Source organism: Balaenoptera ricei, chromosome 16 (genome assembly GCF_028023285.1).
Source record: "Balaenoptera ricei isolate mBalRic1 chromosome 16, mBalRic1.hap2, whole genome shotgun sequence".
Lineage (NCBI taxonomy): Eukaryota > Metazoa > Chordata > Mammalia > Artiodactyla > Balaenopteridae > Balaenoptera > Balaenoptera ricei.
Window position 1 is genome coordinate 65,407,971 of NC_082654.1, and position 16,080 is coordinate 65,424,050.

The following is a 16,080-nucleotide window of genomic DNA, read 5'->3' on the forward strand; positions in this document are numbered from 1 at the left end:
TTCAACCTCAGAGAAGTTCAACAAACCATTACAATCAGAAAGAGCAACTTAAGGTAAAAAGAAAAAAATTGGTTTGAAAGAATTTTAGGTATTTTAATCTATTTCTTAGTAAGAGCTACATGGATTCCATTCAGCTTAAGACACATGTAACAGGGCACTTACATTCTCATATTAACCGTTTGGAACACCAAATCATTATTCTAGCAAAATAAAATATAAAAACCCTAATATACTGTATAATTCTCTGACAGTGAAACGTTCCAGGGAGGGTTATTTACATACAGAAAACCTGATATTTGCTACAGATGCAATTCAGCTTTCACTAGTGTTATTTCAAAGACATGTCGTTTTTAACCCTATACTCCTTTAGACCAGAGTTTTTCCAGCGGGGCACTACTGACATACAGGGCTTGGCAACCTTTTGTTGCGGGGGGCCGTCCCATGCAAAGCAGGTGATTCAGCCAAGTCCTTGGCCTCGACCACCTACATGCCAGTGGCACTCACCTCGGTGGGACGGGTATAGATGTCTCCAGACACTGCTAAACGTCTTCTGGGGGCTAATGCACCCCCTGTTGAGAACCACTGCTTTAGAGTATGTCGCATTTCCTACCTTTTCACTCAATAGTTAATAAACTATTATGTATCTAAAATTCTGAAGGAAGTACACAGACTAATAAAACAAACTATTTTTAATTAAGGAAGGTTTAACTTAAGGCATCATACTGACATCTACTGGCTTGGAACTAGACCGTACATTTGACATATACTGCATTAAAAAAAAAAAACCCCTCAAAATTAAAAGTAATATAGCTGCTATTCTGGGAAAATAGAACAGTTAATTGAAAGCAGTTAACATTAAAACTATGTGTTTTATGTAAAGCCTAACATATATAATAACAATGGCAATTAACAATTATTTTCTTAGTTTTTGATGTACTGTTGTTTGGCTGAGTTAAATTTTTTTTTTTTTAAAACACTTTTATTATTTATTTATTTTTTGGCTGTGTTGGGTCTTCGTTTCTGTGCGAGGGCTTTCTCTAGTTGTGGCAAGCGGGGGCCACTCTTCTTCACGGTGCACAGGCCTCTCACTATCGCGGCCTCTCTTGTTGCGGAGCACAGGCTCCAGTCGCGCAGGCTCAGCAGTTGTGGCTCACGGGCCTAGTTGCTCCGCAGCATGTGAGATCTTCCCAGACCAGGGCTCGAACCCGTGTCCCCTGCATTGGCAGGCAGATTCTCAACCACTGCGCCACCAGGGAAGCCCTGGATGAGTTAAATTTTTAATAAATGTTTTTAGAGACTGAAAATTGGAGAGGATTTTAGGACAAGTTAAAAAAAAAAAGTGTGGTCCAAAAAACTTGCAAAATTTAAGCAGAATCCTATGTTATGATTCATACTGAAATTTTTTTTTTTTTAATTTATTTTTGTCTGCATTGCATCTTCGTTGCTGCCCGCGGGCTTTCTCTAGTTGCGTTCAGTGGGGGCTAGTCTTCGCTGCGGTGTGCGGGCTTCTCATTGTGGTGGCTTCTCTTGTTGCGGAGCATGGGCTCTAGGCATGCGGGCTTCACTAGTTCTGGCTCGCAGGCTCTAGAGCGCAGGCTCAGCAGTTGTGGCGCACGGGCTTAGCTGCTCTGCGGCCTGTGGGATCTTCCCGGACCAGGGCTCAAACCTGTCTCTCCTGCATTGGCAGGCAGATTCTTAACCACTGCGCCACCAGGGAAGCCCCATACTGAAATTTTAAAAGGCTAAATTTAAAAAAAAAAAACTAGTAATGATAATTCTATAAATAAAATTACAACTGTCTAGGTTTTTAGTAAAAGACATTTGTAATTAAACACTACCGTCAATTAAATTGATGAACTTTATTGGGGTTAAAACTATAACAAAGTTCATCCTAAAACATTTTGCAATGCAAAATTATTTCACTCAAGGAGTGTTTAATAATTTGGATGCCAGGAATTACAAGCAATTTTCAAAAGCAAAGACTCTCACATTCATAAAACTTTATACATCATTTGAACTAACAGATATTTATACTACTAAAATCAAACATGCATCACTTTCAAACATTTTTGTATCATGATTTTATATATTACATTACTTATCACCATTCTTCATCACTACATGTATTTTATCATACACTTGCACCATTCTCCTTGGATTTCTGATCTTTATCTTCATTCTTCACATTATCCTATAAAATACACAAAGGATAAGTATATTTTATTAAATTCTCTTAAATGTAACTTTAAAAATAACAAACATTAGTAAACAGAGATACTGCAGATAGCCCATTTCACCATCTATGGAAAATTGAACCGGGTGGGGGGAAGGGGAGAGTATGAAAGAAATCTCTCAGTTTTGTGCAGAATGACTTCTAGTATTTGAGAAAGCCATCTAAATCCTAAGAAATTAGAGGTTCTTAGGACTGTATTACTAACAGCAGTATATTCCTTGCACTGTAGTTTTTTTTTTGTCTTCTTGTTCTCTGAGTGAGACCCAGGAGGTGGAAGGTCTCTCAATTACTGAAGTTAGTTTACAAGGGCACTGAGTTATGAGATATTTTTGAGACCAAGAATACTAATAAATTAATTCTGATAGTGTCAAAAAGTTTCTCAACTCTGCCCAATAAATGGGTTTAAAAAAGAAGTGAATGGCTTTTCTTCCTCAAGTTCAAACTCAATCTCTGATTCTAAAAGAAACCCAAGTAAAACTTGCTTTTTAAGAAGTCTGCACACAAGGACTTCCCTGGTTGCATAGTGGTTAAGAATCCGCCTGCTAATGCAGAGGACACAGGTTTGATACCCTGTCTGGGAAGATCCCACATGCTGCGGAGCAACTTAGCCCGTGCACAACTACTGAAGTCCATGTGCTGTAGGGCCCGCGTGCTGCAACTACTGAGCCTGCGTGCTGCAACTACTGAACCCCGCGCGCCTAGGGCCCATGTTCCGCAATAAGAGAAGCCACCACACCACAACGAAGAGTAGCCCCCGCTCGCCACAACTAGAGAAAGCCCACGCGCAGGAATGAAGACCCAATGCGGCCAAAAATAGATTAAAAAAAAAAAGTCTGCACACATAAATCATGTTGACATCTGAAGTAAGTTCTAGGAAAATACCATCTCTGGGGAATTGCTTTTGACTAATCTAATGAAGGACAGAATGCTACCACTATTTTCTGTTAGAAAAGCCACTAAGAGCTTAATAATATTAAATTTGCCAGAAATAGACTTTTTAGAAAAGGAATAAACTATGAAAATGTTGAAGGTACAAAACAGCTAACCTTCTTAAGAACAGTGTGGATCTCATCCATTACTGTGGATAAGTTTCTGATTGTCTTATTCAGCTGGTTTTCAAATTGCAAATTCATGTTTTCTGAAATCTTTAAGTTTTCTTGTAACTGACTAAGGTCCTTTTTAACTTCTCTGAGTTCACCAGAGAGGGTTTTGTTGGAATTCTCCAAATTTAATATGGTTTTTTCATCTTCATCTGTCAAAAGACAAAACAAAACAAAACCAAATTCACCATCTTACCCCTTAAAATTTCCAATTTAACTCTGAGGTTAAAAATACTTAAGCTAGGAGAATAAAAAGTGTATATAATTCTTTAAACTGGCCACAAGTGTCAATTTTAATAGTTATAAAGCACACTGTAATAACTCATTTCATTTAAATTAAGTTTTAGCTAAGTATTACTTCTAAACCCAAGTTCCATTTTAAGATAATTGTACAGACTAGAGAAAGTAGCAGAAACTGATGAAGACTAAGTGGAACTAGGGGAGGATTAAAAGGATGCAACAGAACAACAATCGAACCTGAGAATGCACATGAAGATCTAAGATTAATTCTTATAAAGCTAAGCAATTTTATAACCTTTAACAGAAATGGTGAAAAGTAAACTTACATTATGTGTCTAGACTAAAACAAGGTATGGATATGCACAAGTATAGGTATGTACATATGTGTGTACACATATATATCCCAATAGAGTGTTAAAAGTACCTCATATCCAATGCTTTTCCTTACCTGTCTTTTCTTCTAGTAACTGCAGCTTCTGTTCCACTTCAGCTCGTACTTTTTCACTCTTTTCCAATTTTTGCAAGAGGCTTCCTACATCGACCATTGCACCATTATACACAATAAGGCCAACATTTTCTTCCACATCCTTTGATTCCTGTTTTACTATCGGTGTTGGAAGTAACAATCTGTTTCCTATAATATAAAAGATACCATATTCTTTTGGCCACGCCACACAGCATGTGGGATCTTAGTTCCCTGACCAGGGATCGAACCCGTGCCTCCTGCAGTGGAAGCACGGAGTCTTAACCACTGGACCGCCAGGGAAGAAGTCCCTAAAAGATACCATATTTTATTATGTTATTTTCTTCTTTAATTAATAATATGGTTATAAAATGGCATGATCTTAAAATAATATACTCAAACCTAGCATATCTTCCTGCAATGCTTCAGATTCTTCATGGTTTTCTTCATCTTTTGAGGTGTCCGTTAATTTTCGGTAAAAGCAAGATTCACGGAGTACTACTTTATTAAGAAGCTTCTTTACCTGTTATTTAAAAAGATGAAAATAAGTTTTTGATTCTCCTTGAACATCAGTGTTCTAATTTTCACATATGATAAACATCAATGGCATCTCAGGTATCCACTACCACTCAATCAGAGCACTTATGCTTTTAACTGTCTTCTCCATAAACCTAAAATCAAATTATCACTTGAAAAAAATTGTCAAAAAAAAGTCTGATAGAAACGTCAATACATAAAATATACGTACAAACACGTTTATTAAACCATAGTTTGTAATTCTAAAAAATGAAAGCCATTTAGCAACTGGGACTAGTTAAGGCAATAAAGGCACATCTATACCATGGAATTCTAGGCAGTAATAAAAAGAACAAAATGGGTCTCCATTTTCATGGTAGAATGCCCATGATATATTATTAAATGAAAAAAAGTTGTCCATCTGTATGTTTAGAATGATTTCATGTGTTGTTTATAAAACTGGAACTATCATATATATATACATATGAGTTGCTTACAAAAGGATCTAGAAGTTTATATATTAGGCCAGAGGAGTGGAACTAGAGGGAGAAGAGACTTTTAACTTCTTTTACTTTATTTATTTCAGTATTGCTTAACTGTATTACTACAAGCCTGTATTGCTTTTTTTTTTTCTTTTTAATTTATTTATTTATTTTGCATCACCAGGTCTTAGTTGTGGCATGTGGGATCTAGTTCCCTGACCAGGGATCAAACTTGGGCCCCCTGCATTGGGAGCACAGAGTCTTAGCCACTGGACCACCAGGGAAGTCCCTGTATTGCTTTTATATTTCAAAAAGTCAAAGGTACTAAAAAGACAAAGTTACTTAAACATGCTTTTCATTTTAAATATTCACGAGATAGATTACCTGAGCCCGAGAAAGATGTAGTCCAAGAGTATAAAGTATTTCTTCCAAATCCTTTTCAAGAAGGTAACCACAATGGCTTTGATCAAAATAAACAAATGCCATTAATAGATCTCTGTTAATTGTGATCATCTGCGTCTTTTCTTTGTCCTAAAGAAAATGCAGAAGATACAGTACATAATTTTTACCCCTGATAAGTGAGAAAATTAGACTGTGTCCATATAATACCAAAAATCTGCAAACACCTTTACCTCATCTTAGCTAAAATGAATTGATCTGATTTATGTGTATAGAAGAAAGAAGTAAGACATACTGATTATCTGACAAAACCACAAATACCAAAATACAACCGACTGAATTCTGATGAGTGGTAATATATAGATATACAAGGATCAATAAAGTTCATCACTTAGTTACGTTTAATAAGTCTGGATTATGTAAGAAATGGAAATTATCATATTATAAAAAATATAGTATTATACAGAAATGTCAAATCACTGTGTTGTACACATTAAACATAATGTATGTCAAACATACTTCAGTATTTAATACATACCTTATCTTTAGAGGGCCTCTCCTTGCAGTATCTATTAATATCTCTTTTGTCATCTCGTTTGTTTATTTCTTCCTCATCCCGATCTATAAAATAAATACAACAGCAGCAAAAGACTCATTAATAGATAAATTTTCAACTACTGTACAGATTGAAAATACTTTTCTATTGCTGATCAGTTTTCAAAAGATAAAAGAACAAAGAAATATTATATGACTAAAAACAGTTTGGATTTTATAAGAAACAATTATAAAGAATAAGAACAGGAAGAAATTTATAAAGAGACTACAGGGAAGAAAAAAATGGACTTTACTGATTCAAATACAAGGACTTAATTCAATAAATATTTGGGGGAATTAGTTCCCAAACATGAATGAATTTTATACAAAAAATTGAAACATAAATTTAAACAAAACAGGGCAGAGTATATTTTCTACAAGATAAAAGGAAAAACAGCCAATATACTAAAACTAACTGCAGATGGATTATTGCAAAATAAAACTACATATGAGAATTGAAATGTTCTTAATAAAGAAGACCTAACAGTATTAATACCCAGATTTGCTGACACTAATGTATGTGTCCTATGATAAAAGATAGGAAATTTGGGCTTCCCTGGTGGCGCAGTGGTTCAGAATCCGCCTGCTAATGCAGGGGACATGGCTTCGAGCCCTGGTCCAGGAAGATCCCACATGCCACGGAGCAACTAAGCCCGTGCGCCACAACTACTGAGCCTGCGCTCTGGAGCCCATGAGCCACAACTACTGAGCCCACGTGCCACAACTACTGAAGCCTGCACGCCTAGAGCCCGCGCTCTGCAACAAGAGAAGCCACTGCAATGAGAAGCCCGCGCACCGCAAAGAGTAGCCCCTGCTCGCCGCGACTAGAGAAAGTCTGCGCACAGCAATGAAGACCCAGTGCAGCCAAAAATAAATAAAATAAATTTTAAAAAAAAGATAGGAAATTCGATAAATTATTCTTAATAAATAAACAGAAAACTGACAAAAAGTAAACTCCTTTCTCTTACCTATCCATAAGCTACCCAGCTCACAAAGACCTCAGCCATCGCCCTCAGGTCAAGCACCATTAACAGCTCGTTATTCAACTAATACTGAAGAATAAATCTGTTATGGGTTCAACTGTTATCCCCTAAAATTCCGAAGCTGAGGACCTAAGCCCCTAGTAGGTCAGAATGTTGCCTTATTTGGAGAAAGGGTCTATCTATACAGAGATAATCAAGTTAAAATGAGTTTATTAGAGTGAGCTCTAATCCAATGACTGGTGTCTTTATAGAAAGGGGAAATTTAGACACAGACACATGCAGATAGAAGATGATGTGACAATACAGGGAAAAGATGGCCATCTACAAGCAGCTGAGGAGAGCTGCTTGGAACAGATCCTTCCTCACAGCCCTCAGAAGAAACCAACCCTGCTAACTCCTTCATCTCAGACTTGGCCTTCAGAACTGTGAAGACAGTAAATTTCTATTGTTTGAGCTCAACAGTTTGAGGTACCTTTCATGGTAGCCCTAGTGAACTAATACATCATCCTTTCATGAATTATATACAACTAAAGAGCTTTTTTGCTGATATTTAATGATCTGTCAACAATTTTAAGAGAAATTTTGTTTCTAGAGGCTTCTGGATCTCTCAAATGGATCTCCATCAGAAAGCCCAGAGTAACAAAGGGTGTGCTGATAAAATAGGAGATACAGTAAACACTAGGAGTTAATTAGTCCTTGAGATATTACACAGCATAAATTTATAATATTTCACACTATATTCTCTTCTTGAACATCCACAACATACATAAGCAGCTAAGAAATTCTGTACTAAAACATGCAGACCTTCACTTAGCCCAAGTTTCCCAAATTTATTTGACCCCAGTATACTTTATTAACCTTAATACCTGTTAATATTTTGGAACACTCTGAGAAAGACTGCTTTAGGTGAGAAGTTGTACGCGAATAGTAACAATATAGAGAAAACTTTATATTAGATAGAATATACATGCTAAAACACACATGAACCTTGATAACATTATGCTAAGTGAAAAGAAGCCAGTCACAAAAGATTGCATACTGCATGATTCTATTTATATATATGAAATGTCCAGAATATCTATAGAGATGGAAAGCTGACTAATGCTTGCCTAGGGCTGAGGAGATGGGGGGGAAATGGGACTGACTGCTAATGAGTACAGGATTTCTTTATGTGGAAATGAAAATGTTCTAAAATTGACTGTGGTGACGGATGGATATATTAAAAACCACTGAGCTGGGACTTCCCTGGTGGTTCAGTGGCTAAGACTCCACGCTCCCAATGCAGGGGGCCTGGGTTCGATCCCTGGTCAGGGAACTAGATCCCACATGCCGCAACTAAGAGTTCTCAAGCTGCAACTAAAAGATCCTGCACGCGGCAACGAAGATCCCACGTGCCGCACCTCAGACCTGGCGTACCACCCAAATACATATTAAAACAAAACAGAAACAAAAAAAACTGAGTTGTATACTTTTAAATGGGTGAACTGGATGATACGTGAATTATATCTCAAGTTGTTATTAAAAAAAAGGAAATAGACAAATGTTCTAAAACTGGATTGTAGTGATGGTTTCACAATTCTATGAAGTTACTACAAATTATTAAATTGTTAAATTATTAAACTAAATTATATACACTTAAAATGGGTGAGTTTGTGATATGTATTGGAACCGAAATAAACTGTTTTAAAGAAAGAGAGATAATATGTCCTTGGAACCTAATTATTTCATATATATATAAAATACAGTACAGAGTGGTTCAGCTGCTTTATAGTTTTATTATCATGGGTAAATTGATTTACTGCTAGGAGCCTCAGATTCCTCAGTTATGAAATAGTTAAGTAACCTCTCCTTTCATTTATTCACATTTTACAGACATAACCCACCTTATTTTGAGTATTTAACTTGAAAGGTGTCACTTTTGAAACCATCTCTCCTGAAACCTATATTTTTAAAGTATTTTTTAAAAAATCCAGGGACTTCCCTGGTGGTCCAGTAGTTAAGACTCCATGCTCCCAATGCAGGGGGCACGGGTTTGATCCCTGGTCGAGGAACTAAGATCCCACATGCCACACAGCACGGCTGAAAAAAAAAATCCAAGTAATCCTTGCTCATCTTGGAACATGCTGTCTGTGTCTATAAAAACCATTTGGTCATCTTTTTCCAATTCACTATCCTCTAACTTCTTTTTCAATGACTGCACAGAATTTAATTGCATGTCTATGTCAAAATGCATTTAAATAATTCCCTATTGTTGAATATTAAGACTGATTCTAGTTTTTTGTTTTATAAATAATTATGAAATAAATATTCGTGTTGGTATTTGAAAGGATATGGTTAATTAACATTTCCAAATTTCTGTCCAGAGAAGGTGCAACAATTTAAACTCACCCCAAGAGTGAAAGTAGTCTTCTCTCTACCCCTGTTAAACTGATGTTACCTTTTATTAGAAACTTAAGTTTCATCAATTTGACAGGTAAAAATTAGACCCTCACTGTTATTTGCTCCTCTGATTACTAAGAAGATTCAACACCATTTTAGACATTAACTGGTACTATATATACACACACACACAAATATATATATATATATATATATATATATATATATATTTTTTTTTTTTTTTTTAACCACAAATTCTAATTTTCCATGGGGAAAAAAGTGGTCTTCTGGAAACCTGATTGGATAATGAGATGCAAAGTATGGGGAAAAATGATAACATAAGCAAGCATCAATTAGAAATACCAAGGAAACCAAAAAAACCCCAAAACTATAATCATACCACCCTATTTGGCTTTGCAGTTTATGATATTAGTTCAACAAGTATCTATTTAGAGCCTATTTGGATATTTAGGCTGTTCTAGGAACTTCCAATATACATCAGCAAAGAAAATAAAGAAAAATCTCTCTTTTTCTTATTAAGAGCTTATATTCAAGTGGAAAGAAGACAGACAATAAGTAAACCAAGTAAACAGTATAGTAGACTAGGTTATAAATTCTATAAGTAGAACGGGGTAAGGAGGCATCAGGAATGTGTACTTTGGTGGGGGTGGGGAGGAGACTGCAATTTTAAATAGGGTAGGGTGCAGAGTAGACCTCACTGAGAAAGCGATAGCTCAACAGAGACTGAAGGTGTTGGGGGAGTCAGCAAGGTGGGTCTCTACGAGAGCGTGCAGGCAGAAGGAACTGCCAATGCAAAGGTCTTAACACAGGAGCATGTATAATGAGTTCAAGGAGGTCCCAGTGACTGAGGTGCAATGAGCAAGTGGAAAGAGTTGTAAGAGACAAAATTAAAGACTTGATATGGGGGCTTCCCTGGTGGCGCAGTGGTTGAGAATCTGCCTGCTAATGCAGGGGACATGGGTTCGAGCCCTGGTCTGGGAAGATCCCTCATGCCGCGGAGCAACTAGGCCCGTGAGCCACAACTACTGAGCCTGCGCGTCTGGAGCCTGTGCTCCGCAACAAGAGAGGCCACGATAGTAAGAGGCCCGCACACCGCAATGAAGAGTGGCCCCCGCTTGCCGCAACTAGAGAAAGCCCTAGCACAGAAACGAAGACCCAACATAGCAATCAATCAATCAATCAATCAATAAAATCTTTTTTTAAAAAAAAAAGACTTGATATGGTAGGGTCTTACAGGTCATTGTAAACACTGTGGCTTTTTTCATAGAGTGAAATGGAGAGCGACTGTAAGAATTTGAACAAATAAATGACTTATACAAAGGTTATTCTGGCAACTTATTGTAAAGAGACTTTAGAGGAAGGGGATAGGCAGGGAAACCAGTATAAGGGACTATTAAAATAATCCAGGCAAGAAACAACATGGGTTGGATTAAGGTTAGATCAGTGACGCTGGTGAGAAATGGTCTGATTCTGGGTATATTTTGAAGATAGAGGCAATATGACCTCCTGATAGACTGGAAATGGAATATGACAGAGAGAGAGAGAGTGTGTGTCAAGGATGACTCCTAGATTTTAGCTTGAGCAACTCTAAGGATGGGATTGCCATCAAAAGAGGTGCGGAAGGCAGAAGGTAGAGGATTTTTTTGTTTGTTTTCTTTATGGTGAAAAGGAAAAGCAAGAGTTCAGTCTTAGACATGTTTAGTTTGAAATGTCAGATAACTTAAGTGGAGATGACAAATAGGCAGCTGATATAGAAGAATAAGAGAAGTCTGACTTGAGATATAAATTTGAGAATTGTCAGTACATGCAAATTGTACTTAAAGTTGGGAGAATGGAAGAGACCACCACCAAGGGAGTTATATGGCAGAAAAGGAATAAAGAAGACAACTAAGGGATGAGAGCTAGGACATTCTGACATAAACAAAATAATGAGAACACTGTTTAGTGATTTAACAAAAGCAGTGATAAAACAATACTGGGAGGATGGAGGAGAGAAAATGGGACTGTAAAAAAGGCTAATCTTGGGACTTCCCTGGTGGCGCAGTGGTTAAGAATCCGCCTGCCAATGCAGGGACTCGGGTTTGAGCCTTGGTCCGGGAAGATCTCACATGCCTCAGAGCAACTAAACCCGTGTGTCACAACTACTGAGCGTGCGCTCTAGAGCCCTCGAGCCACAACTACTGAGCCCACGTGCTGCAACTACTGAAGCCCATGCGCCTAGAGCCCGTGCTCCACAACAGGAGAAGCCACCACAATGAGAAGCCCGTGCACCGCAATGAAGAGTAGCCTCTGCTCGCCACAACTAGAGAAAGCCCGCGCACAGCAACCAAGACCCAACACAGCCAAAAAAAAAAGAAAAAAGGGCTAATCTTCACTGAGCAGAGCAGGTAATGAAGATAAAAGAAATACTGATATATGCATATTATATCATTGCTACTGAATTATTAGAACAATTAAGACTACACATTAGATGGCATCAATAGATGGTGTATGACATTATTGTTAATTTTCTTAGGGGTGATTATGGAATTGTGGTTAAGAGAATGTCTTTTCTTAGGCAAGCTGAAGAATTCCTACTTTCAAATGCGTCAGAAACATACACATGCAAACACACAGACAACACAAGTAAGATAAAATATTAACTACTGAATCAACTGTGGGATATAGGGTATTCAATGCACTATTCTTTCAACTTCTTTTATGTTTGAATATTTTCATCAATTAGAAGAAAAATAAAATGCTGCGGTAGAAATAAAAAATGTAGAGGCAAACCAAGAACACCTTAAGTAGTAATAATCCTCAAAGACATGTACTACCAAAACAAAAAAACTCTTACGATTTTCTCATCTCAAAAAAAAATTTTTGTAAAAAGTCCCAAATCTACATGGAAACTGACAGGTACTCAGTGGTACTCCATAAGTACTTTAGGGCTGGCATCTATGACTAGTAAAGTATTTTGAATATCATTACTACTGGTAAAAGTTTGTTATTTAAAACATGGGTGGGGGCTTCCCTGGTGGAGCAGTGGTTGAGAATCTGCCTGCTAATGTAGGGGACACGGGTTCGAGCCCTGGTCTGGGAAGATCCCACATGCCGCGGAGCAACTAGGCCCGTGAGCCACAACTACTGAGCCTGCGCCTCTGGAGCCTGTGCTCTGCAACAAGAGAGGCCACGATAGTGAGAGGCCCGCGCAACGCGATGAAGAGTGGCCCCCGCTTGCCACAACTAGAGAAAGCCCTAGCACAGAAACGAAGACCCAACATAGCAATCAATCAATAAATCTTTAAAAAAAATAAAAATAAAAAAATAAAAATTCTCCCATAAAACAAAGACTGAATTCTTAAAAAAAAATAAAAAATAATTAAAAAAAAAACATGGGTGGTAGGTATACAGGTGCTTATTATTATTAGTCTTTAAACTCTATATGCTGTATGTACTCTTTTGCTTGTATCATAGTCTTTATAATTAATTAGTTTTCTAAAGAAGATTATATTCTGTGAAACAAGAAAGACTATTATACCTTTTCATGACACAGTTTAACACCACGTTTGGGAAATTTTTTTTCCCTCAAGTTGAGTTAGAATTATATATGGAACATATGATAGTTAAAAATAAACATTTCTTAAAACAATCCTCTCACCTAAAAATTAGTAAAACAATACTTAACATATTTTCACTAGAGAATATTTTACTGTTCCTACCCTAAAAAATATTACAATTATAGATTTCAGTGATACAAAGTCCCCAAACAAAAATTGTATTTTTCATCTTAAGGGAAAATAAATTTGAATCATACCATCTTCTTCATCCTCAGCTTCCTCTGCCTCCATTGGATCATATTCATCTTGATTATTATCTTCTTCAGTTTCATCATCATCTTTAGAATCATCTTTTCTTTTATCTTCTTTCTGTAATTTAAAATGTCTTAAAATTCAGCAAGATCTCACCAAACAACTAAAAGAAAAACATTAAATTGACTAAATTTACTTGAAATAGTATCACATTATAAATATCTTGTAACAATAATATACTTTAAGAATAAACTACCATTCGCAATATACATAAATCAGACCATCATGCTATATACCTTAAAGAATAAACTATCACAACTATAGATGCTTAAATAGGCTTAATTCAAAGACTTAAATTTCTAATAATACACTAAAATTTTTTAGTTTGGCCTTTACATTTTACTATTCTGATGGAATTCATTGTCATGTGTTACACTCCAGAAGACTAATTAGAAACTAAACCTGGTTGCTGGTCCTGGAAATATTTACAGACCTTCCTTTCATCTCTATCTTCTTTTTTATCTTTGTCATCTCCTGATTTTCTCCTTTTGGGTTTTGGCTCATCAGTTTCATCATCTCTTTCTTCTTTTTTATCTTTTCTCTCATCTTTTTTGCTTTTCTTTTCCTTTTCTTTTTTATCCTCTTTCTCAGGAAGAGACAATAATGATTTATATATTCTGACGCCAAAATCTCTTTGAAGCATTTCATTGAAAAGCTCTGCAAATAATGAAACCTATAAAAAGACAAACAGTAACCCAGCCAACTTTAATAGAAATATTGAACAAATCCAGCAAATCAGTAACTTATCAAATGATAATCTATCACATCTGACAATTAATGTGCACTAACAATAAAATTATAATAATTGATGTCAATGATGCTGAGTAGTCTCAAAATCCTCAAAAACTCTCCTGAAGCTATAAATACTATGTTTGGTATACTTTGGGCCAAATATTACAAAAAATAATAACTGCATTACTTTATCATGTACATTTATCATGAGGTGTACTCAGCAAGTTTTTATGAAATGCCTACTATGTTCCAGGGACTGTTCGTGGCACTGGGGATACAGCAGTGAAGAAAGCAGATAAAAATCCCAACTCTCATAAGCTAATAATCTAGTGGGACAAAGTATGGAATAATCAAATCAACATTAAATTATAAGAAAAACAAGCAGGATAAGAGCACAGAGAGTAACAAGGGAGCGTAGCCAGAGATGGCCTTTCTGATCAAGTGACGTTTGAAAGGTGATGTGAGGGCAGCAAGGGAATGAGCCATTGCATAGATACCCAGAAGAGCATTCCATGCAGGGGAAACCAAATCAAAACTCTGAGTAGGGAGTAAGCATTATTACTATGTAAGGATCCAGGGAAAACGACCTTTAATATATTCATGAATCTAAAATTATATACTAAATATCCTATGTAAATATATCTTTTTTTTTTTCTTTCTTTTGGCCATGACGCATGGCTTGTAGGATATCTTAACTCCCCGACCAGGGATTGAACCTGGACCCAGGCAGTGAAAGCACTGAGTCCTAACCACTGGACTGCCAGGGAATTCCCTATGTAAATATATCTAAGGCAATTGCATTCAACAGATTAAAAGGGTCTAGAACTTGAAATAGTTACAACAGTTCTAAAATACGTAATCTTTGGCAATGTGTTCAGTATAATTGGTAAAACACTTCAATAAGACTATTTTCCAGATCATAAAGAAATATACAATGTATTAAAACTATAATTGATCTTACAATCTATTTTTCTTTCATTCATGCCGTCTTCATACGTTTTAAATAAAAAGAAATCTATTATCAGTAAAATGACCATTAAGATGTTGAGAATTCTTTTCTCTTAATCATTAATGTAAAAATTAAATAAAATCTCCATTTGTGTAGGTAAATAGCAAGAGTCATATATTTTTCTTAGACTCTTCTATCTTCTATTACTCAAATAAAAAGCAATTAAGGGACTTCCCTGGTGGTGCAGTCGTTAAGAATCCACCTGCCAATGCAGGGCACATGGGTTCGAGCCTTGGTCCGGGAAGATCCCACATGCCGCGGAGCAACTAGGCCCGTGAGCCACAACTACTGAGCCTGCGCTCTAGAGCCCACAAGCCACAACTACTTAGCCTGCGTGCCACAACTACTGAAGCCCGCGTGCCTAGAGCCCGTGCTCCGCAACAAGAGAAGCCACGGCAACGAGAAGCCCCCGCTCACCACAACTAGAGAAAGCCTGTGCGCACCAATGAAAACCCAACACAGCCAAAAATAAATAAATAAACAAAAAACAAACAAAAAAAAAGCAATTAAAATGTGTTAGCTTGGAAGAAACCTAGAGCAGTAACTAGAATATCAGTATTAATTCTACATATCTTTTCATCTACAAGCAGTGAAAAGACAAAGGTACACCTAGCATTAAAATTAAATCAGTCAAAAATCTATTTATTATTGATATACGGTTTTTCTTAGTTACAGAATAATTTCTTTTAAATTCATATACCAAAATGACTTACATTCTAATGATAGATTAAAAGGAAACTAACCAAGGGGGTATGTTAGGTGGAAAGGAAGAAAAATAAAGGATCATTCTGCTAGCAGAGGGCTGTTCCTAAATCACCTTGTTTCCACCGAGCAGCATTAATTTGACATCCTCTTACAGCATCCGTTAGGTATACAGTATATACTTTATAAGCAGTAAGTAATACCAAAGACTAATTTTTAAATTTATTTATTTACTTCTTGAATGATTACTACATGATAGGCACTATTAAGAGTTAAATTTATGGCAATTGGTAATAAAAATAAAATCACATTGTATATAATGCTTAAGGACACTGGCTTACTGGAATTATCAATGTTTCAAAAAATGTAAATATGT

General features: G+C 36.4%; 1 protein-coding gene across 6 annotated transcripts in view; it reads right to left on the reverse strand.

Moving 5' to 3' along the window:
- Positions 1 to 1,867: 1,867 nt before the first annotated feature.
- Positions 1,868 to 16,080, reverse strand: part of CCAR1 (cell division cycle and apoptosis regulator 1) — a 53,453-nt gene continuing 39,240 nt past the window's right edge. For all 6 annotated transcript variants that reach the window (XM_059899469.1, XM_059899473.1, XM_059899472.1 and 3 more), the window contains exons 18-25: positions 13,695 to 13,934; positions 13,207 to 13,318; positions 5,972 to 6,054; positions 5,419 to 5,565; positions 4,439 to 4,559; positions 4,022 to 4,207; positions 3,280 to 3,485; positions 1,868 to 2,191 (exon numbers count right to left, since the gene is read on the reverse strand). In XM_059899469.1, the coding sequence (XP_059755452.1) occupies positions 2,132 to 2,191; positions 3,280 to 3,485; positions 4,022 to 4,207; positions 4,439 to 4,559; positions 5,419 to 5,565; positions 5,972 to 6,054; positions 13,207 to 13,318; positions 13,695 to 13,934 (1,155 nt within the window). In that variant the 3' untranslated portion in view covers positions 1,868 to 2,131. The remainder of the gene's footprint in view (positions 2,192 to 3,279; positions 3,486 to 4,021; positions 4,208 to 4,438; positions 4,560 to 5,418; positions 5,566 to 5,971; positions 6,055 to 13,206; positions 13,319 to 13,694; positions 13,935 to 16,080) is intronic.